This window comes from Dryas octopetala, chromosome 1 (assembly GCF_963921425.1).
Source record: "Dryas octopetala chromosome 1, drDryOcto1.1, whole genome shotgun sequence".
Classification (NCBI taxonomy): domain Eukaryota; kingdom Viridiplantae; phylum Streptophyta; class Magnoliopsida; order Rosales; family Rosaceae; genus Dryas; species Dryas octopetala.
In genome coordinates, this window is record NC_141366.1 from 18,707,068 (window position 1) to 18,730,385 (window position 23,318).

Here is a 23,318-nt window from a genome sequence, read left to right on the forward strand (position 1 = left end):
TTCGGTGGTCAGGCGTGGCCCCTCGGTTCGGTTACCGACACCGACCTAGCCCTAGTGTATGCTCCATAAAATGAACAAATTATATGTTATAAATTCTTTTAAAAGTTCATAAAAGAGAAATCCTCAAGGCTCTAGTGTAGCTCTCTTTATACTTTATAGTTGTATGAATCTATCTATCTATTCTCCCAAGACCCATGCAAAGCATAATGTATGGCACCGAAGTATTAATGCGCTATATTTATGACTTTGGGTTCACTTATGCCTTAACGGTGACCCATTTATTTGAGAAATTTTATTCCATAACCCTTTTGAATACTCCTTACACTTTTTTGACCCTCTAGCCCCAAAACTCACAATAATGACCCTTTTATATTTTTCAGACCAAAATATCCTTTTATATACAAAAATATCAACACGGTCCACCTTCTTCTTGCAACAACCATGGAGAACAACCTCTCTCATCGGCCAACGACTCATCATTTCCTCTCTCTATCTCTTCCAACCCAAATCTGAAAAAAAAAATTAAAAAACCCTGAACTGAGTTTTTCTCTAAATGGGTTGTGAAGGAAGGGGAGAGAGAGAAAGACAGAGAAAGAGAGACAAAGATGAGAGGTCGGTGGAGGGAGATGGATGATGGTGGTGGGCACCGACTAGTGACCCATCATCTTCTATCTCTATCTCTCTCCCCTTCTCTCCTAACCCAAATTTGAAAAAAAAAATTTTGAATACTCAGATCTGGTGAAATGTGCTATAACTAGAAGGATCATGTTTACTGCACTATCCACTAAGTGCTATAGCACCACCATGTGTCGACCAAAAATTCGACCATGTGTCAACCAAAAATTTCACAAAAGTAATTTGTGGTAAGTGTTATAGCACTACCATGTGTCAACCAAAAATTTGACCATGTGTCGACCAAAAACTCAGATTTGAAAATTTTGCATCTTCGATCTTCTTCTTCATTGCTGAGTTTTAATGGGTCTGATCTTTCAAAAAATCAACCATTTTCTGGATTACTTTTGTGAGTTTGCTGGGCGACAAGGGGGTTTTTTTTAATTGGATTTTGCTGGTTTGCTGAAGCGGCGGGGGATGGGGCCGCCGGCTGTTGGGGCGGAGAGGGGGGCAATGGATGGTTGGGAAGGGATGAAGGGAGCTATAGTAAAAAAAAAAAAAAAGTTTTATATGGAGGGTATTTTACAAACAAAAGGGTCATAAAAACAAAATTTGGGACTAAGGGGTCAAAAAAGTTTGAAGGAATATTTGAAAGAGTTATTGAATAAAATTTCTCCATTTATTTTATCCACTTTTGACATGCTCTTATGCTTGAGAGAGAGAGAGAGAGAGAGAGAGTGAAGCATGCATGCATGAAACGGCCGTGTCCTATGTGTCGTACGTACCAACCAAAATTGACGTTCTCTCTAATTTCTTTGTGTCATTGTGTGCTTCAATTCTTCTGGCTGGCTTTAAGCTGGACGGCAGCAAAGGATGTACATTAAAGCTAGTCTCCTTTTCAAAATTTCATGAGTCATGCTTATTGCTTGCACAGTTGCACCTCAACGTCAACCAACTCATAATAATTAATTAAGTGTCCTAGCTATACAATATTGACTCTCACTCTCTTTGTAACAAATTAACAATTACTGCATGGCCTGCATTTGCATTATTTGTCAAGTCCCTATCAAATTATCTTTATGATGTAATTAATTACAAGTGTTTTTCGACTCGTGAGGATTCGATGTCTGAGTTTGCAGCTGATTTTTTTTATACTGGTTGGCTATCTCTATATACGAGTTTACTAATTTTAAGTCTTATCTAACTCCATATATACTCATAAAAGATCTCTCTAACAATCATTATCATCTGGGTGCATGATTAATATCGATACCTTTTTTTATCATGACGATAATGTTCTTTTATCAAATAATTTGGTATAGGAAAATGCTAACTATGTTATATGGCACTTACATGATATGCACACTACATCATTACATTAATTAAGAAAACAATGATGTTGTAAAACTCAATGTAAGATAGTGAGAATGCCACATAAATTAAAAAAGCAATTAGGTTGTATAGTATTGCTCTTTGAAAGATTATATTATCATACTGTCAACTTGAATCATATATTAAAAACAATATATGATTATATTGAGGAAAACATAACATATATGCAAAACAAAAACATTAGTCTAGCTGATTTACATGGTAGCTAGATTACTGTTTGACAAACATATTTTCCCTAATGATCGAGCATGCATTATTTGTATCTATATGTATTAATATATTTTTTTGGACTGAGTATATGTATATATATATATTTGTATTTGTATTTGACGGCAAAAAAGAAAACTTGCACAAAACCATGTCTCCATTTCCCTGGGACAGAAACTCATCATAACCGCATGCATGCCATACAACTTGTTGTGTTGGAAGAAAAAATTGAAATTAAATAATTGGTCCTTTAAAATTTGAAATTCGAAGATCTAGCTGACTGAGCTAGTCGTCTTTCAACTTTTCAAAGCCATCACAGCACCCATTCTAGTATTCTCCACCCTAAGACTAGTCGTCTTTCAACTTTTCAAAGTCATCACAGCACCCATTCTACACCCTAAAAAATTATCAGGTGAAGCGGATGGGATTAAAAATGAGACGGGAATAAAATAGATTTGGGTGAAGTTTTTATTTTTATAAAAAAAATAATAATTTAAAAGAGATTATTGAGTAATAGAATGAGTATAGGTGACGTTAAATATGTACTATTGGATTAATTTAAGGGCTCTTAAAACAGCTCTTCATAATTAGTCCCTGATATTAACCATTTTGTGTAATATATAGTTCGATCCATTAAATTTAATTGTGAGAAACTTTCATACAACATGAATATAGTTAATCAATTTAGTACCTCAATCCAATAACATGATGCACTTGATATAATTGATCGATATAATTGAAAGATACAATGCTAGCCAACTTATCATAACCATGCATGCATGAAAAATTGATGTACTTGAAAGATACAATGCTAGCCCTGATCATGGGCGGGAGGACCATATATATTTTTTCTTGAAATTGGGTTTTCTATATAATATAATAACACGATGACACTTGTGCTTTTATACTTCATCACACAATACTTTCTCCAATTTCAAAACATAATCTATTTCTTGGGATATCAAATCAATTTTTATCCATAACACGTAAGTTTTGCTCAATTTAATTTAATTGAATATAAGTGCTGTCTACAACTTGACCACGCCTTCCTGTACCCCTAGCTGTGTACTTGCGGGTGTGAGTGGGGACATATTTCATAAATTCAAGCAACTCTCTGGGCTAATTTAAAATATTGAAAATATTTGTTTATTGATCATCATGGGAAAGATTAATTGCTTCATTAATTTGAAAAATTAGATTATCAAATTCAAGACTAATCCGACAAGCCAGCGAGATCTCGGCCCCGTACCAGCTTGCATGCAGACTATGCAGTTAAATTAAACATTGCTTTTATTTTTTAATTAAGATTTAATTATTGGTTACTTAAATTTCCATTTTGATATTGATAATGTTAACATTGTTTTTATATATACATTTTAGGAACATTGAAAGTATATACAGTATGAATTTGCAAAAGTTACAATCAGGACTCCAACACTGTCCTATGATGAAGCAAGTTATGTCATCTTTTTTTTATATATTTTTGAGAAAAATATATTACTCCATCTTTTTACTTTCATTTGGATAAATGAGACTAAGAAGCACATCATATTGTTTTCTAGAATTTGCTAACTATAAGATGATGTGTTTCCGGTTGCCAAAAATTATTTATTATATGTAATAGTACAGAGTGTGGCATGCTTACATGACATTACAAATTCATTCAAATTATAATATGTGTACAATTATTAATATCTAAATTCTAAACATTAAACTCTTGCTCTTAATAATTGTACATGTATTATAACTTAAATAGATTTATAACACTATATATACGTGAGTATGTTACATTATGTTATCAACACATACCATGATTTTTCCACCTACAGATGAGGCTAGTTTAATCAATAATTGAAATTACAAGTAACTAGCTATTCATGTGTTGGGGAGCCGTGGAGCTGGGTGCTAATTACAATTTATAGCAATGTGCATGCGAGGGAACCATGACATGATCGAAGACATGGAGCTTTTAGTGTTGTGAAAGTACAACAAAACTAATGCATCATTGTACTAAGAAATAACTAACATTATACTAAGGGAATGGAAGGTCTGGTTAACAAGTATTAATTATAACAAGGTCATGCATAATTCATCATGAATACATTCAAGATGAACCTACCATGGTAATATATATATCTATTATGTCCCCCATCAATGAAAAGGTAAGGGACATGCCATAAAGATGATGAGCCAACTAATATGAGATAATAAGTGTGAGGCACATTAATCAGATACATGAACCAAATACAAGGTACAAACACATTGGCATGTATGGTTCTCAACATCAACAAATATCATTGTAACATGTAAGTTTTTGAAATTAGCTCAAGTGATAAGGACGATAGAAAAATGAGTTGGAATTAAGATATGTTAAAAATTATCATTGTACCATGTGTAGTCAAATCTAAGCAAATGTCCATACTATTCATAGAGAGATAGACAGAGAGATAATATATTGAAGTTTTTGGGATAGAGAAGTAAATAAGAAACTTATCTAACACAGTCGAAAGAGTAGTGCACCGCAATATGGGGCAACCCTTGTGCTTGCATTAATGATTGACAACTATAAAATACTCATTCGGTGTCCGTGTCCTATTGATTGGATTGGTTAACAACAAACAGACTGGAACTACACAATTCTCATCATAGCCCATGTAATGGGGCCCAAAGGATCCCAGATCTCCATTGCACGTGTGTCTGTGACCCACTTCTAACTATATAAAACATGCACGGTTTAACCTTTGTCTTCTGCTGCCACATATTTCCAGCCCAAAATCTTTTATTTCTTTATTTTTTGGTCCAAAAATCTTTTATTTCTTAAATGGTGGCTCAAAAGATTTAGTGCATTTTTCCCTAAATGCACTCACAATTTACTAAACTTTTTTTTTCCTCTCAAAATTTTCAAACTCGCCCATCAGTCTACTGATCAAATTGTTGGTGCATTTTGAACAAAAGTTTCCTTAAATATAAAAGGCCTAATCAAGTCAGGAACTGCTACATGCTGTGATCCTACACAGTAGATACAGGAAGAAAATTATAAAAGCAATTTCTTACTAAATTCCACCTTCAAATGTGCCATGGACTCCGAATCAAAATAGGGTAAGTAACTACTTTAAGACTGGATCAAAAAAATATACAAGCAAAATCTGGCCGTGCGCCACCAAAAAAGTTTACACAATTCTAAAAGTTGATTGTTTTTAAGGGGAAAAAGAAGAAAAAGAAAATAATTAAGAGCTAAACCTTTTTCCTGTATAATTAGTCAAAACTTTATCCTATTCTTCCAAAGCCGAATCAGGTTCTTTCAAGCATGCTCTCATTATCATCGCAAGCTTTGAGCAGGCATCCAGGCATATTTGCATTCCCTGCTTGCAAAACTATGTTAATATCATAAGCATCATCCATCTTTGTCAAACCATATTGTATAACTTGCCACCTTTGGATTGCCCCAGTAAAATAACCTTCCTATGAACTTTAGCATATACCAAACAAATTATTAGTAATTAAGTGTCAAGAAGTTGTGTGAAAAATCCTTAACGTTAGTATCATAAGCCCCATCAATCATTTTCAACCCATATTAGAAACTTATCACCTTCGGATTGGCCCATTAAAATAGCCTTCATATGAATTTTAGCATATACTGACAATATTATTAGTAATGTGAAAAATCCTTAAGCTACAGATCAAATTTTGACAAGCACAAAGGGTATTATCAACTATAAGGATCATTTTTTAATCAAAGCCTACATAAGTGAGCATGCAAGAACAACCAACCAAACCACAACTCAAAGATGACCTAATGCTCTTTTTTGCAACATCCTAGGCAGAAATAATGGTCAGAAAGTAGATAAAAATCTTTAATGAAACAGCATATAATAGTCCAAGGAAAAATCAGCTGACTGTCATACCTCGTTAATTTTTGGGGTTGACCATTCCCCAGTAATAGTTAGCTGAGTGACCTCATAGCGAGATGGCATACAAGTAAGCATTAAGCTTCCATCTTGGTAGCTTTCCTCCTCCAAAACTGGATCAATGACAATGTTTTTTCCCAGACAAGACTAGGCACCAAAAAGGGAAAAACCTTAAGTGAGAAAAATCAACAAAAGAATCCAATGTGAGCAAAAACAATTTTGATAAGGAAGTCATTACAGCACGGAAATTCATCTGCAAAATCTAAAGAAGACAAACTTACATAAATTTGTGTTTAATGACAGCTGCTAGCACAATGTTTAATTTCCTGCCCCCATGCTATAAACATTTCAATTGAAAACTATCTTTCTTACAAATGATGAGTGTAAAGAGCGCACGTTTAGCAGTTTTAAACAACTCAGTACCAGAGAGAAGAAAGATTTTCCATGAAACCAGGAAATAAATGTGAATATGACCACGGTATTTACTCTTTAACAATTTAGTAAGTTAATATCCAAAAGAAAGTTGAAATCCATAGCGTGCCAAACTTAGTCAAAGGAAGACCATGGTATTTACAAGTGTACTGATGTGTACTATTGTTAATATTTATATGACCATGGTATTTGCTATCTAGCAATTTGATAAGGTAAAAGATTTAAATATCCAAAATCTTTGTTATATGCAAAATCACCAAAAGAAAGTTGAAAAGGCCACATGTATGGGCCAGATGCATACCACAGAAACTGAGGCAACAAGGTCATACATCATTATCCCTGCATCTGCTAGGGCAAGGCTGGCACATGTTATTACAACAGGAAGATCACCTGCAAGCAAAATTAAAATGCTCATCAACATGCACAATAACAATATTACTGTCTTGCATCAATTCAACTATTTTAGGAACTATACGGCACAAACAAAAACACAATTAATGGCGCAAATGCACCAATAATACTAGAACATTGAAATCATCATTATATCTCACTTCTATTCCCAAAATGACTTCTCTGTTTATTGTAATTCCCTTATACTTCTTTTTTCTGTATATTGAATTAGTACACTTGTTCTAACACTAAGACAGTTATGTAACTCATTAAGTGTCCATTACACATCAGCATGGCTAAGAGATAATTGTCCAACATTAAATTTGTCCCTTAAGAACAATCCATAGTGTGCCAAACCTAGTCCTTTTATCAATGGCCAAGATGAACATTAGTAAGTTAAATACCACGGTCATATAACCAAAGAAAGATCTTCTCAGTTGACTATGATTCCTTATGAATCATTATACTTCTTTTGTCTGTATACTGCATTAATACACTCATTCTAACACAAAGAAATCTCTGTAACTCATGAACGGTTGATTACATGTCAGCATGGCTAAGAAATAATTGTCCAACAAAAAGTTTCCCTGTGAACAATCCATAACATGCCAAACTTAGTCCAAGGAAGACCAAAAAAGTGTCAGTAGCCAAGACAAGTCTGGGACAAATGCAGCACTGTTGTATATAGTATCCTGTTAGTAGCAAGATTCTTGTTCATTGGAGAAAACCTAAGAGATAGATTTTGCAAAAACAGTTAACACATTCACTGAAATCACCAATACTTGAACACAAACATATACATTGACATAGCACTTAACAGAAGAATAATCGTATTGTTCCAATTAAAGTCCTTTGTGATTTTTTCTTTTCTTCTCAACCCAAACTTGCAATAGTAGAAAGAACACAATTTTACATGCTAAAACTCAATTGAAAACTTACTGCCCCCAGATTCCAACACCAATGCAAAAACATCCACGGTAGTCTTGGGGAAACTTTCCAATATTATTGCACCCTCCAAAGCTTTATGAAGCATTGAAGAAAACTCTTTGTGGTCTGCCCCCTAACAGAGGGAACTTCAAATATTAGCTACAAAAATTTCAATAAGAAGAAAAAATGGTAAAAATGAGGATTAGAATATACATTAAACCAAAGTCATATACCTGTCCACGAACTGGGGTGGCAAAAGTTGTATAGCTGACATTGCAATTTAACCGTCCTATATCACTGTACATCATTGCCTTCTTACTCTCTCTTGGCCCAAATCTAACAACCAAGACAAATAAAATGTGAAACATGCTTCATTGCATGCAGATATACAGGCATCCAAAATTATATTGTGTTGCTTACTCAAATCAATATAAAACATTAAAAAAAAAAAAAAAAGAGCAAAAAAGGGTAAGAAACAGTAAAAAAGAAATTCTACCAATAATCCAAATAATATTCTCCATGGTCAAGGATTTGTGAAAGAATTCAATTGGAAAAAACAAGAGGTCAGTGAGAGTGAATTTCTAGAAGATATACTCACACAGAAACGATGACCTTGGTATTTCCAAACTCTGCATAAGCAGATCCTGCAGCAGCATTTACAGCACCGGTCTTGAAAACTGTGAGTTACCCACAACTTTGAGTTTCTTTTATGCAAGTCATAATGTAACCATACATTGACATATTGACATTACCGTGAGATTATAAATGGAAACATGTATATCTACAAGCCCCTTGAGTTATAAGTTTAGAGACAACATATCTAGGTCAGAATGGATAAGGCAGCATGAACAAGGTCCATGACTGCATTTCTGTAAAGGGCTCAAATGAATTGAGAGATTATTGGAATTCAATTTAGGCTTCAAACACCTATTTAAAATATAAACAACTTCTAGGCATGCATGGGAAATGGAAAAGCCATGCTATCAAAGAAGGTTGCTCATCATCACTTACATATTCAAATCACAACTTTTAGGCATGCATGGGAAATGGAAAAGCCATGCGATCAAAGAAGGTTGCTCATCATCACTTACATATTCAAATCACAACTTTTAGGCATGCAGTGGAAATGGAAGCCATGCTATCAAAGAAGGTTGCTCATCATCACTTAGATATTAAAACCACAACTTCTAATTTCAAACGTACATCTCTGTTTCTCTCTTTCCTAATCCACATGATCAATGCGGACTATACCGTTATTAAAAAGAAAATCAAACATACACTTGTATTGATTTTGTGAAGAACATCTAACCCACATACCATCAACCATGACCTCATAAAAAATGGCATGCCTTTTGTAAGTAAGCAACATCAATCATACATGTGCTGTAAATGAGTACAAGTTCATTTGATTAAAGAATGGAAAACTTCAAAACCCTTATAATGATAAACAAAAATGGATATTCCAAACAACCAATATAACAGAATAATGAGAGTCCAACAACATCAAGCAGTATGCTGTAAGAAAGACAGGTTTATACAGATTGGGGCAGTTTAAATTAAACAAGAAAACATGCATGCATGTGTTTGTGCCCCCATTCACTAAAGAGACCATAAGCAAGTGCTGCAAAGCACAGTTCTTTGCACCCACAATGAAAACATTCAAAACCCACTTGCCAGATTACAATATAAGACAAGAAAAAGAAAGGGGAAAATCCCGTTTGAGCTGATTAACCAGCTGAATAACTCCACATTCAAAATGCAAAAGAATTAGAAACCACATTATGTATACCATCAAATAAACCAACCAACAAAAAAAACAAAACAAAAAACCCAAGAAGAAAAGAAGAAAATTTATGTTAGATAGACAAAAGGCTTACAGGCAGGTCTGCATTGGTGGAATTCACGGTCATCGGATCGGACCCAATCGACGTCGTCGTTTCCGAAAATGAGTGACTTTGTTTTCCGGGTCGTCGGAGATGGCGAGTACGTGCTCGGAGTTGCTCCACCTTTGCCGGCCATTCGCGGCGACTAACGAAGTGCCTCTCTTGTTTGTGTTTATTTGCTCGCTGTTTCGAGCTTTTCCGGGTGCTTCCTGTCCCTTACTCCCTTCCACCCTTAATACGGTACGAGTCGGGTACTTGTTGTTGGGTCATCAGTGGATTGGACTTAGAGCAAGTCTTGTAGGAAATTTGCCCATTGCTTATTTTCTTTCGGGTTTTTTTTGAAGGCCCATTAGACCTTTGAGATGCTCAACTAGAGAAGATGGACCATTTCGACCAAAAAAAAAAGAGAAGATGGACCATGTCATTTGCTCCATGGGGCATCTAAATGCACTCGAGAAATTTGAGACAAAAAACAAGGGTTATTTTTTAAAGTTTAGTTGAAAAATAAGGTTAATAATCTAGTTCAGGCGCTACAGTACACTTTAAGCCCAATCTACTTTAATGAAACACGCGCGACACGAAACTTACTGAGCGCTTAGTACTATTCACCTAGTGCTCAGCAATTGCTACTGTCAAACAATAGCTATTTGAAACTACATAAAAATAATACTTATAGACTAACCTTATGTCTTTTCTTACATAAAATATCAAAAACTAATAAAACCAACATAAAACACAAAATTCAAGCTTATTGAGTCATATACACCCACATTATAACGTAAAAATGACTGTTACTAATTGTCATTGTTAAACAGTGACAATAATTGCTACTATTCGACAGTGACACTTGGCCCAATTTCAAAAAAAAAAAATGCGCCCGATAGAGTGGCAAGCACTCAACACCAAAAACATGAAACCTTTATAACGTGGTTTATTTGTCAAAAAGTGGACCTATTTGTCATTAGAACCTTTTAGGTGAGTTTATTTATCATTAAAAGCTGTAAAATAGACTTTAAAAGAAAATGCACTCAACAAGTTAATCAAAGCCACCTGTTACCACCATGTAATTTTGAAGAAAAACTTTGGTGAAATGTTTATACCACATCATTATGCTGATGTGCTGGACATACTATTTAGGCTTAATTATCGATTTACCACCCAAAACTGTAACTCATTCCCACTTTACCACCTGAAAGTTTTTTTGTCCCAGATTACCACCTATAACTTACATCCATGTCTCATTTTACCTTGTTCCGTCAACAATTCCGTTAATGCTGACGATCTGGCCGTTAATGCTGACGTGGCGCGCTAGATGTGCGCCACGTGTCACATCTTTTTTTTATTTTTTCGCTTTTTTTTTTTTTTATAAACTTTGAAAATTCATTAAAAATAGCTCCGAATTCAGAAAAATACACGAAAAATTCATACGGACTCGTCTTGACTAGCACTAATTTTCTATAAGGTTAAATTACCAATTTGCCCTCTAAAAATTTTCAAAAAAATTAGAAAGTCCAAATTTATTTCTAAAAAATTAAAATAAATTTTCCTCTATTAAATAAATTCTAAAAAAAATTCTAGAATTTTCGTAAACTCTTGGACAAATTCTCAAAAATATTTTGAAAAATTACCAAAAGCTTATTTTAGAGAATTATTTCGAGACTTTACAGAAATTTTAAAATTTTTATAGAATTTATTTTATAGGGAATTTTATTTTTCTCTAAGATCGAGAGGTCTTTTGGGTAGCAAGTGTTCACGAGAAAGGTAATGTTAGTTTTTAGAAGACTAACGGTACATACCTCATATTTTTTGGAGTTCGGAAGATTATTCTATGAATTTTCAAAGAGTCTAGAGTATTTTAATTTTCTAGAAATAAATTTGGACTTTCCAAATTTTTTGGAAATTTTTAGAGGGAAAATTGGCATTTTGACCCCATAGTAAATTAGTACTAGTTAAGACAAGTCGGTAGGAATTTTCCGTGTATTTTTCTAAGTTCGGAGCTATTTTTAATTAATTTTCAAAGTTTATAAAAATAGAAAAATCAAAAAAATCAAAAAATACAAAAAAGATGTGACACGTGGCGCACATCCAACGCGCCACGTCAGCATTAACGGAATTGTTGACGGAACAAGGTAAAATGGGACACGGATGTAAGTTACAGGTGGTAATCTGGGACAAAAAAACTTTCAGGTGGTAAAGTGGGAATGAGTTACAATTTTGGGTGGTAAATCGATAATTAAGCCTACTATTTATGGGAAATCTTATGTTAAATTTTTTTTCATTCTCAATATACACCATGCTTTAGGAGTGCAACCGAACTGTCCGATAACATTTTAAACCCAACTCATGTACCACTTGAATCGAAGAACAACTATACCTTTGGGACCTTAAGATGTGATGAATAGACATCGAGGTGTCAAATGACTCCATCGATAAGAGTTCTTGGGAGTCATCATGTCAGTTATCCTCGATGTACCTTTGATTTGTTGAGCGAAAGCCTTTCCACAAGACTCTTGGATCACTATGGTCAACTTTCATCTATATTCGATTAGTAGGTCCCATGTTCATACAGGCTTATATCATTACGCTTAACAGTAGAATCTTAGCTTGGCCTTACCTTTTTACACCTCTGTTACTCCTTAAAAGGCTTTGCTCCAAATAAACTACCCACCTCGCATTGTCCCGCCCATTATCGTTGCGGCAATTAGGCATCCTTAAACGAAAGAGTGGTCTTTCAGGATTGGTTAATTCTACCTACCACCTATCTTACTCGTCAGATCAAGATTGTCACTTCAAAGTTATAGTTAAAACTATAGTTAAGTTGGAAAAAACTTACCTATCACCATGTTGTAGTGATGTAGCATCCCTTGAAGAGAGAGATAAAGACAAAAGATGAGAGAAAAGAGAGAGCCAATGAGAGAGGAGGGGAATATCATGTGGTATCACATGGGGGGATAGGAAAGTTCTTCTCTAGTTAAGTTACTTCATACATTGGAAATGTAAAATAAAATTTTAAATTTTATTATAAAACATTAACACATGGCTTCTTATAAAAATTTGAACCCACCACTTCAGAATGATCACGTGGTATGCGTGTTCCACCGAAGTTTTTCTTGTGATTTTGGGACACTACAACATAAGTTTGAAGTCATAACATGGTTGTCAAACATCTAATTGTAACTCCTAAAAAGCATGTTAGGGATTTAAGCAATGAGGATTATGATACTCCAAATTTGTGTAGGATGTATGTGAATGTGTTGAGTCCCACATGCATTATATAAGCGATCAATTGCATGAAGTCATATCATGTGCATGAGTTCCATGGGACAATGTCTATTTTAGAATTTTACTTTTTAAATATGAGCTAAGGGTAAGAAATTTAATAATACAGACAATAAATTTGCACTTCCAAGTAAGATGTCATAACTGCAATAGTTAGGTATCGCAGTTGAAAAGGCTGTGAAATTGCTCACTCTGCACGCAAGTTCAATTCCTCCTCCCTCAAATCAAAATAAATAAATAAGATGTCATAACCAACCAAATTGGTACTATTTCTCTCCACTTTGTTGAAAGTGGTCTCAAATTCCAATCCTTCCTCTTCCAAATAAAAAAAGATGCCCTACATTTAAGAAACTAATCCATGATGTATTTGCCTATAAAGTAGAAAAAATCAGCTCAAGTTTTATAATAAATTTCATTACGAAGCTAATTAACAAGCCTCTTCAATGTTTGAACCCTTTTGCTACTTTTTTTTTTCTAAAGGGAAGAGGAATTTGAATTTGAAACTCTCCAACATTGCATAAGAAATATTACTAAATTAATAACTATTTGGTGACCCTTTTGTTACTTAGTTTGTTTTTTTTTTTTTCCTTTTATGAAGCACCCTAACAAAAAATACCATACCATGCTTAAATCGATGAGCGTATACTAACCCAAGGCTTATTAATTACTACAAACCCTTTCATTTTTCTTTTCCTCATCAAACAAACACAAACATGCTAGCCCTTCAGCAAAGGAGACAATTACAAATGAATTTCCTATCTTTTAATCTTGATACACTAAATTAGCCCATTTCTGGATATGTGATGGTGTTCCCATTCTACATGTGATTTATCTTGAAAAAAAAAAAAAATTGTATTCTTCAAAAGAAAAAGCATCCGAGAAGCCAAGTCACTTGCACAATTACAATTTTGATTAATTTACTAAGTTATGAACTGCAGGAGTGAAAGAGCAAATACATGTGTTTACATAAAAGACCAATTGGCCAAATTGGAAGAATGAGATCAAATAAATTTTGGACTCTACCCCTCACAAAAACAACTCACAGAAAGTGGGTTAATTAGAAAATGCAGCACTAGGGTGGGGGAGGCCCAGGCTCAAAGAGTGGAGGGCAGCAACATCTGAATAGACCGCAGCAGCACAGAATCCACAAACTGCAAAATGAGAACCAAATCAAAATTTAAAATTGAGAAAGAAGAGAAAAAAAACAAAAGAATTTGGTAATGATGTCAAAGTTCAGCTTCATTGATTTTTCATCCTTTCATGTAGACCCAGAAGATTGAAATGAAAATGTCTTACCATAATTCCAAGCATCCTCCTCGGTCGTAGGGTGGCGGGGTCAGCAGCGGTGTGCTAGGCGGCGGTGGTGGATCCATCACTGGCAGCAGTACTGGCAGGTGAAGGGACTCGACTGACTGGTCCAAGGACAATTGTATGTATATATGTGATCCAATGCACCATGCTACCCTCTAGTCATAGCCCCCATCTACCATTCAAAGTCTTGCATAATGTTGCCCAAGTTCCCCAACTAACACAAAACAGCCAAGTTTAAGTGTGTATATGGACAACCACTCTCTAATATCTGAACTTAACGAAACCAACTACATTTTCCAAGACATGTATATCGTAATCACTGGATCTTACACCAAGATAGAATATTCCTATGCAACTGGGGATTGGGTGACTGCCTAGTCTAGGCTATGAACTTCTCCCATTTGAAGAAAAATGGCACAATGTATTGCATTCAGTGAGTAAAAAACATATATGTTTTGAGGGATTGAACCAACTCATTCAGTCAAATATCACATGAGATGAGCAATTCAGAGTGGGCATTTGAGCTGCTCTTTGACCAGACTGCAACAATTATGGTGACCATGTGAGAGCAATTATGGGTATTCTTAGGAAATGAATTTAGCGTCCATGGAGAACCAATACCAAAACTATTAGCAGACTGAGCCAACATTCAAGCCTCAGAAATTGGTTTGACCCTATTGATGTGAGAAGAGAATGATGAAATTGCCACCGGCTGAATGTTTATGCCAAGCATCCATGTTTTTCTCTTTTGCCTTTGTTTTGGGATAAAGGGGCAATAAGCATTCTCATTAGCACACAGCAGTGGAGTTTTGGGCAATGTATCTACCATTTTAGGAGAACTTGCCAACTAATATTCCATGATATAATCGTCATCATCTCAGATGCATCTCATCCGTTACAATTTATAACTTCCACTCTCAGATCAACTAAGCAATTACCAGATATTTAATTACCTACGAAAACAGCTGCAACTGAACTCAGCAGAACAAAAAAAAAATTCATTCCAAAGAGTGTTGCTTGGTCAAAAGACTCAAAACTACTGATTACAATGAAAAACAAAACTGAATTAATATCCTTTCATTGCTAATATTTTGCAGAAGACTGAATTACAAGTAGCATACCATCCAATTCATCTCCTAACGTATTTATACAACAAGATAATTTATATGATCATCTAACAGAAGAGCCTATAATTTTCATCCCGTCTCTTTTTCAAAGAAAAAAGTATGGTGAGGAACAACCTGCTTGCTTCCTCATGATTTCTTTAAGCAACCTATAGCAAAGAAGTATCTGAACAAGCATGTACCAAATTTATGTTACAAGGACTAAACTCTGGTTTTCTTCCTATGCGTGTGCTTCACCCATTAAGTATTTGTTTCTTTAGTCATGGGGGCTTACCATTCGCCACACAAAATGACTCGAACCTGGGCTCAGTTAAGTCCACTGTTTCATCCTCAGAGACATGCCAACTCCTAGCGTGTGAAGTCAACAGGATCAACCTCTCCATATAGTTATCTGAAACAGTATCTCCACCTCTTTCAACACAGAGATTACGGTCAATTTCTAGTGGCAGTGAACATCGAACTGAACATTTACCAGATCTGGCTCGCTTTAGCTCCTCAGCATCTTTAGGATCATCCATGCTTATGTGCTGTCCATAACAAGTACTCAGATCAGGTCTTTATATGTTTTTTTCACATTTAATACGATAAAGAAATGATCTCCACATGACACATGAAAACTTAAAAATTCGTATGTTTACTGATCAAGTAAATGGACTTGTTTTTTAAGTTTGTCTTCCAATGGTTTTTTAGTATTTTACAATACTATAGCAGCAAAAAAATGAATGTCAACCAGAGGTGTGGAAAACCAAGCAGTGGTAAAATCGCAGTACTATGAATTAGGAAATGGTTGGTGAAAAATAATTACCTGAAAAAGATTTACAGGAACACTTCTCCTTTTAGATCTCTCTGGTGCAATAGTTGAAAGGATTTGGACAACCTCACTCATGGTTGGTCTAGCATCAGGATCCAACAGTAGGCATTCTTTTGCTAAGTACGCCATTATCTGCATCTCTTCTTCTGGGAATTTTCCATTTAAATCTGGATCAGGCAACTCTGTGATTACTCGCCTACTGTCCAGTAAATGAGGGGTAGCCTAAAACATAGACAAAAAAGTGCATATGCTACATCAGTTTTTGACTATATGAAGTGAGAATGTTGATGATAAGACAACACGATCAGCTAAAGAATCTTTTATAATTGATGTATTCTACATATAACAAATCAAGTAATATAATTACCATTTTCCTTACCCAAATAACAAGACTTTCTTCTCCCTTGCTGCTTGATTTATGAATGGGCTTCCGACCACTGATAAGCTCAAGAAGAACTACCCCAAAACTGAACACGTCTGACTTCAAAGATGCTCTTCCAACAATCGCATACTCTGGTGCAAAATAACCAAAAGTCCCCTGCATTCTTGCTGGAGAACTAGAAGCGCTAGGGAGACCATCAGCTTTTAAGCGTTTCGCCATACCAAGATCAGTTATCTGCACGTATATATGAAATATTCCAAAATATAAGGTATGTGTGTGCCTAAAATCCACTGCAGATTAGATGTATCTTTCAGTTCCTAACAACACATCAAACCATGTTTATATCTAAATCCATTGAATTTTTCCCTTCTTTCTTTATAGAGTTAAAGATTTCAATGGATGTCTCAAGCAATCAAATCTTACTTTTGCTTGCCGATTTTCATCAAGAAGAATGTTTGTGGATTTGACATCTCTATGCAGAATTCTTGGAGCAGCTGCGTCATGGAGATATTCCAAGCCCCTTGCAGCTCCAATGGCAATAGCAACTCGAGTACTCCAATCCAAGTTTTTCCCTTCAGACCCATCCAGGAAATCTCTAAGGTTACCATTATTCATGTACTCAAATACCAATAGCCTCTCAGCATTTTTTCCATGGGTTTCGAAGCAGTAGCCAAGCAAAGGCACCACATTGAAATGATGGAGTCTGGATAACATTTCAATCTGAGGAAAAAGAACAGATTAATAATTAGTTCTCATTTCTTCTATTAAAATACCAATAAACAAGATGACGATGTATATTTGCAAAGTCACTGCAATATGAGGTCTTTACCTCTGTTAAAAAGACGGAATCCATATCAGGCCCTTTCTGAGTTTTTAAACGCTTAACTGCCACAATTCTGCCATCTTTGAGCTGACCACGATAAACATAACTACTTCCACCAAGTCCTATTAGGTTGGAATTTGAAAACTTATTGGTTGCATTTTCCAGTTCATAGTATGAAAATTGAATAATTGCTCCAGGTGTAGCTCGCATTTTGCTCCTAAATAAGCAAGAGGTAAAGCACCCTGTGAATGGAAGATTGAGAAGTTATAGTAGTTCTACCAAAGCCCAGTATGGACAAAACTAAAAGCACATTTTGGGAGAAATGCCGAAAAAAATATAAAAATAAAAATAAAATCAGGTTTATAGGTATGTATTAAGAAATGTGAAGGCATACAAAAATTAAGAAAACATGCTTTGTTAAAACTCCTTAGACTAAGTTACCAGTGCCTTGATTAATGGGGTAATCCATATTAATTTTTGTCTCAAACACTGAGGAACTCTTATGGCTAATTAAATTGGTCGCACTGTTGCAACTTGTTTCCTTGTCTGATGAAAATATTGGTGGTTGAATACGGCACTTGTCCCTTCGATAGAAGTAGCATGCCACCGAGGCAAGAAAAGCAAAAGTTGTGACTATGACACATAGTAAAAGAATAATCACAACAACTTTGCTTGAAATGTGCTTTTTTGAAGATTTCGCTGCATTGAGAGATCCTGTTAAGAAGCAATAAAAATGCAGAACAAGTCAATCAAATGACTTTGGATATAGAAGTAATTTTTACATGGAGCATAAAAATAAGGGATATACGTAAACAAGACTATCACAGTAAAACAAAATTCATGGTCATAAAAATCAATAAAGTTTTCCAAAATAGCATATGGCATCATTATTCTTTTGTAAAGTGGGTCAGTTGACAAAATATATTACGCTGGCTTCAGTTTAGAACATGATTAATTGCCTGGTTGGACATGCTTGTCTAAAGAACAAATCAAACCACCTAGAGTTATTGAAAGAAACATTTGTGTGTACGAGAGAGAGAGAGAGAGAGTACCAGAAGTGCAGTTGCAGGCTGTAAAACAACTAGTATCATGACTGTCAGCAGCCACTTTAGGAAGCCCACTGGCAGGACATATACAGATCCATGTACTAATACTTCCAGCATCTATTTCAGAAACAAATGCACTTTAGCATGTCATACACCACAGATAGTCATCTCACCATAAGTATATTCACAAAAACAGGTATACAAGAATAGGCCAATCACAAAAGAAATGATATTTATTAACCAACGGAATGAATTTACAAAATGCACGGATTTAACTGAGGCATTTTTTTAAGATATGGAATTAGCTGCCAAAGAGCTTCTATTTCTACCTAAACCTGAGTGAAAAATGCATTGGTTCTTCAAAGCACTTAAGTCTTTTAGTTTGAACAACACATGAAGAATCTCTTGTATACGTCAAAAATTTGAAAGTGCATTCCTCCAAGAACATATTTTACATAAATATTGTAATGTGAAAACTTTACATAATGTTGTAATGTGTAATGTCTGGCAATTTTTCTTTCTTCCCTTTCTTTTCATAGGATATAAACAGACATAAAGAAATGGCAGAAAGAACAAGCAGTTAAAAGTTTTATCAGCAACAAAATTTTATCAAAAACAGTGTACAGCTTTTGTGTGATTATACCAAAAGGATCAGTGGCATACCCTGACTGCAATTACAAGATGTTGAACAGTTGGATTCTAGAGTGTAGCTCTGGTTTCCTTGATCTGAAAAAGAACATCTACATGTCCAGTTTGTTGCACCAGAAGTACTGGAAACTTCATCTGCCATAATAAATTACGAAAAATAAGATTCACAGCTATTATTTAAGTGCTACCTTTTACAACAAAGAAATGCCATGGATAGCTCTTCAAACATGAAGAGCAGAAGACTCTGCAAAAAAAGGAAACACTACCTGCTGCTTTTTTTACAAGCATTTGGATGTTTGATAAATTATAGGTATCACTTATCACAAAGCTACATGTTTAATTGCAGATTTCAAGACAAAAAAATGTGCCAAATAAAGCACTAAGCTTCCAGAAGCCTGTCTATACTCTGCACCAGGGTATGATGTGCCTTGTCCCATAATTACAACATCAATAAATTTTTTGAAAGAATATCAATAATGAGAAATCAATACTAACCACAAAGACTTTGCTGAATCCAGATCAAGCTTATGAAACAAGCAAGGACAACTTCCACTTGGAACTTCATTTATTTTAACCTGAACAGTATAATGAAAATATATTGAATCCATTCAACTCAATCCTTTAATTCCAGAATGAAAATTACAAAAGTAAACTAATAATAAAAACTTGGAGACATTTTCAATTCGTTCTGATAGAAAGCTAAACTGTCAGTGCCAGCACCTTTTACTTTAAAAATACAAAGAAACATCATATTATGGGAAAAATTAGCAAAATCAAAGTTAGCCACTCACAAATGGTTTAGTGCTCACACCATATTTCATCCTAAGAAAACGTAAAATAGATCAATTTTGTATGGACCGAGTAAAATTGTTTTCCAAAACAATATGCTGTAAAATAGGAACAGCAACCATGATAACTTTTTAAAAGAAGTTGTAGTCAATGGCCTGACTTCATAACAACGTATTGTGAAGAATCTAACGTCATAGAAAACAAAATAGGACAAAAAAGAAAGATATTAAGCTAATAAACCTTCATTAGGTTAGGGACAAAACATATTTCCTCTTCAAACTTCCTTGAACTCAAACCCTTTGGTCTGCATACAGCTAATATTGATTTATATTAATTCAGACATAAACACAACTATAGACATTCAAACAAATTGGTAAAATTTTAAAATAATTTAATAAAAGTTTTTTTTTCCCAAGAATGAAAAGAATCCCTGACGAGGACACCATTACATAATTACATATAGCAAGTGGAGTTGAAAAAACACAAAGCTGAAAACAGCTAACCAAGTTCCAACAATTACATTGCAGAGAATAAATTTAAAAAAAAATTCAAGGAAGAGAAATACTAAACTCGGACCAGAGTTTAGACGTGATATTCTCATAAATCTGAAATGCATATAACCACCTGGAAACAAACAATAGAAGGCCAGGCAAGCAAACAATAGTAAATAAGGCAGGTAGAAGTGCCTAAAATTCATGGTTGGCCAACAAATTCAAACTATCAATTGACTGCAACCCACTGTATTATGTATTCAATCAAGATATACTGTACAACATGAAGTTCGACTACACTAGCTCATGGTATTTCCAACAGTATATTTTGGCTTAAACAGCCCCCAGAAATTATTGTTGACCCCACGGTTAGGAATAGCCATACCCAGTGTGATAATAATAGACAACTAAAAGCATAAATGCACAACAGACTATTAAACAACCACATTGCATTAGTCATTAAAAGCTGTAACTGCATTGTAGTTGCATCAAAATAAAGAAAGAGCGGATGTGGCCCAACCAATGAGCGATTGCCCCCATCAATCATCAATGCATTACTGCTTCTAGCAGTCCTTCATGTCGTTTCTTAAACTAATAGCTCTTTCAGACTGCCTTTTTCAGACTGCCTCCCCAAACTGAATACAAGAGCTTTAAATGAAATAAAATTATGAAAGAGACCTCACTACAAACAAAATTATTCTTTCTTCATATTAACTCCATAAGACTTTAAAACTGACATTCTTTCTAAACAGAAAGAAAGTGCAAAGTTCAGAGAATTCAGGACAACCACCACACCTGAGAAAAGTAAAGAACCGCAGCAGAAACAACACAGTATGAGCTTGACCTTGACTAACAAAGTACAAAGTGACAAGTAACAAGCTTCCAGCTTAAAGTGCTCAAATGATCAAAACTCATGCCCACCACTCTACTCCCTCAGAGCTTAAACATGAGTATAAGTACGCAAAGTACGCGTAGGAAACCCGATAGAGCAAAGACCTGATAAGTCTAATATACGCAAACCCATCAGAATAATGGGGTGAATCTAAAAAAATGGACAATGCAGAAAGGACATATGACAACAAATAAATATAGGGGAAAAAGACCAAAGGAGTTCTAGTATAAACTATTGAAAAATATGAATGCGACTCAAAACAAGCCCATCAACCACCTCTCTGAAAGCTACCTTGCTGCAAATCCGAAAGGGACCCCTCAGCTGTAGCTGTATCTAATCTTATAATGTGGATTAGAAAGAAAACCCACAATCTGTTTACACTTGCAGTGTCACTAAAATGTGGTCAATAATTGGACTTTCAAAAAATTCAGACACCCAACGGTTAAAACCTTAAAACTTTTATTTTCTTTGTTTTTCTTTTTGCTTTCATTTTGGGAAATAACGGTTATAAAGACTTTCCTTCAAAGACAGACAATCAGACGTACATGTATTGTTGGGTCCGTCGCTACCTATCTGTCGGCAAAGGGAAGTGGGCCCAACATCGCATATCAGTGGGCCCAGCCCAGCTTAATTACAGAAACGTGAAAGCGTGAAAGTATGATCACAACAGATGGGAAAAACTAGAGAGCCGAGTCCACCAACCAAAACTTAACCCAAAGACCAAAACTTTTCTCAAATTGTAGTCACCAAACTTGGCATATAACATATTAGTTTATTTGGGAATGATTATTTAGCGATTTACTGAATTACTAAAACACCCATGATAATGCTCCTTAAAGACAATTGTGTCCAAATGAACCAGTCGTTCCTGGAATTTAGATCCGTACGTATTCAAAAAGCACAAAGCCAAAAAGGCAGGGAAATTAAAAAATGGGAAGTAGAATTTTGGATTTTACCTTGGACAAAAGTGATGGAGAAATCTGGGTTCTGCGGGTGGTGTCCAATCGGCGGTGCTAGAGGAACCGGAAGACAGCAATCGAAGAAGAAGCGCTTTTGAGAAGCCGAAACTGGTTTTCGAGCTCGGGCATTTCGCACTGCCGCGATTCGGATCTGCTAATGCAATCGCAGAGAGAGAGAGAGAGAGAGAGAGTGTGTGTGTGTGTGTGTGTGTGTGTGTTCAACTCGAACTCTCCATTTTCAGTGAAAGGAGCTGTCGATGCTGCTTCTGCTCTAGTCTTGTAGAGTAGAGAGTGAGAGGTAAGAGAGTGTCTACAGAGACAGCCAAAGAGACACATAACGAATGAGAGCTCATGCACTCGCGCCGAGGTGGCGCCCTCTTGCTTTCCGAGATGGTCCCGCGTGGGTCCCGCTTCATTATTTTTTCTTTTTTTTTTTATCTCAAAATGAATGTACATCTTACGTGGCAGCCCACGTGTAAGGTGACTGTGGGGCTCAGTCGCTCAGATATCCCAATCGTTTGTCTTGTCTAATCACCCATTATTTTCGTAGAGAATAGTGTTAGGGATTTGGTTCGTGAAAGAAATTACTCGTGTGTATTATTTGTTGTGAAATCAAAGTTTGTCTATGTATGAATAAAAATAGAAAAATATTAGGGGTACCACAATTTAATGTACTATTTTTCTAGTGTATTGGTAGATCTTACCTTTATTAGGGAGACGATAAACTAGATGATACACTAGATGATACCAAAGCCTGGTACATTTAGCACTACCCATAAAAATAATATTGTCATATTTTTTAAGATCTAAATTTGACCTAATAGTGCTCGACTACACCAAATTTATAAAACCCAACATCTAAGACCATCATACGTATTCATTAGAATAAATAAATAAATTTTATTCATTTGACTTGGTATTTAACTCTTAAACAATTAATTAATCAATTCTAAATTAACTAATTAATCAATGAAGCAATATTCTATTTATTGTTATTTACTCTTTTGACCTA

General features: G+C 35.1%; 2 protein-coding genes across 5 annotated transcripts; both read right to left on the minus strand.

Moving 5' to 3' along the window:
- Positions 1–5,257: 5,257 nt before the first annotated feature.
- On the minus strand, positions 5,258–9,961 carry RRP41L (3'-5'-exoribonuclease family protein). The gene is made up of 7 exons (XM_086255668.1): positions 9,746–9,961; positions 8,467–8,545; positions 8,102–8,204; positions 7,881–8,001; positions 6,853–6,941; positions 6,117–6,266; positions 5,258–5,573 (listed from the first exon to the last, which is right to left on the minus strand). Exons 1-7 carry the CDS (start codon positions 9,885–9,887, stop codon positions 5,484–5,486), a joined length of 774 nt encoding a protein of 257 aa, XP_086111794.1. The 5' UTR covers positions 9,888–9,961; the 3' UTR covers positions 5,258–5,483.
- Positions 9,962–15,372: 5,411 nt separating this feature from the next.
- On the minus strand, positions 15,373–22,583 carry NCRK (Protein kinase superfamily protein). Of its 4 annotated transcripts, none has more exons than XM_086256178.1 (10): positions 22,304–22,583; positions 19,671–19,750; positions 19,191–19,310; positions 18,534–18,644; positions 17,923–18,195; positions 17,488–17,723; positions 17,082–17,378; positions 16,656–16,892; positions 16,271–16,498; positions 15,373–15,992 (listed from the first exon to the last, which is right to left on the minus strand). In XM_086256178.1, exons 2-10 carry the CDS (start codon positions 19,738–19,740, stop codon positions 15,726–15,728), a joined length of 1,839 nt encoding a protein of 612 aa, XP_086112304.1. In that variant the 5' UTR covers positions 19,741–19,750; positions 22,304–22,583; the 3' UTR covers positions 15,373–15,725. The 4 variants fall into 4 exon arrangements, with proteins under 4 accessions (XP_086112304.1, XP_086112312.1, XP_086112321.1 ...); XM_086256186.1 differs by lacking the exon at positions 22,304–22,583 and adding an exon at positions 21,251–21,310; XM_086256195.1 differs by lacking the exon at positions 22,304–22,583 and adding an exon at positions 20,976–21,010.
- Positions 22,584–23,318: the final 735 nt, after the last annotated feature.

Coding starts and splice junctions, on each gene's coding strand:
- RRP41L (XM_086255668.1), bottom strand. CDS start 9,887: ATGGCCGGCAAAGGTGGAGCAACTCCGAGCACGTACTCGCCATCTCCG. Junction 6,942..7,880: donor GGTGTTGGAATCTGGGGGCA/GTAAGTTTTCAA, acceptor TTTTGCTTGCAG/GTGATCTTCCTGTTGTAATA. Junction 5,574..6,116: donor CAACCCCAAAAATTAACGAG/GTATGACAGTCA, acceptor TTTTGCAAGCAG/GGAATGCAAATATGCCTGGA.
- NCRK (XM_086256178.1), bottom strand. CDS start 19,740: ATGAAGTTCCAAGTGGAAGTTGTCCTTGCTTGTTTCATAAGCTTGATC. Junction 16,893..17,081: donor ATGAAAATCGGCAAGCAAAA/GTAAGATTTGAT, acceptor ATATACGTGCAG/ATAACTGATCTTGGTATGGC. Junction 16,499..16,655: donor AAGAAAGTCTTGTTATTTGG/GTAAGGAAAATG, acceptor TCTATGTTTTAG/GCTACCCCTCATTTACTGGA.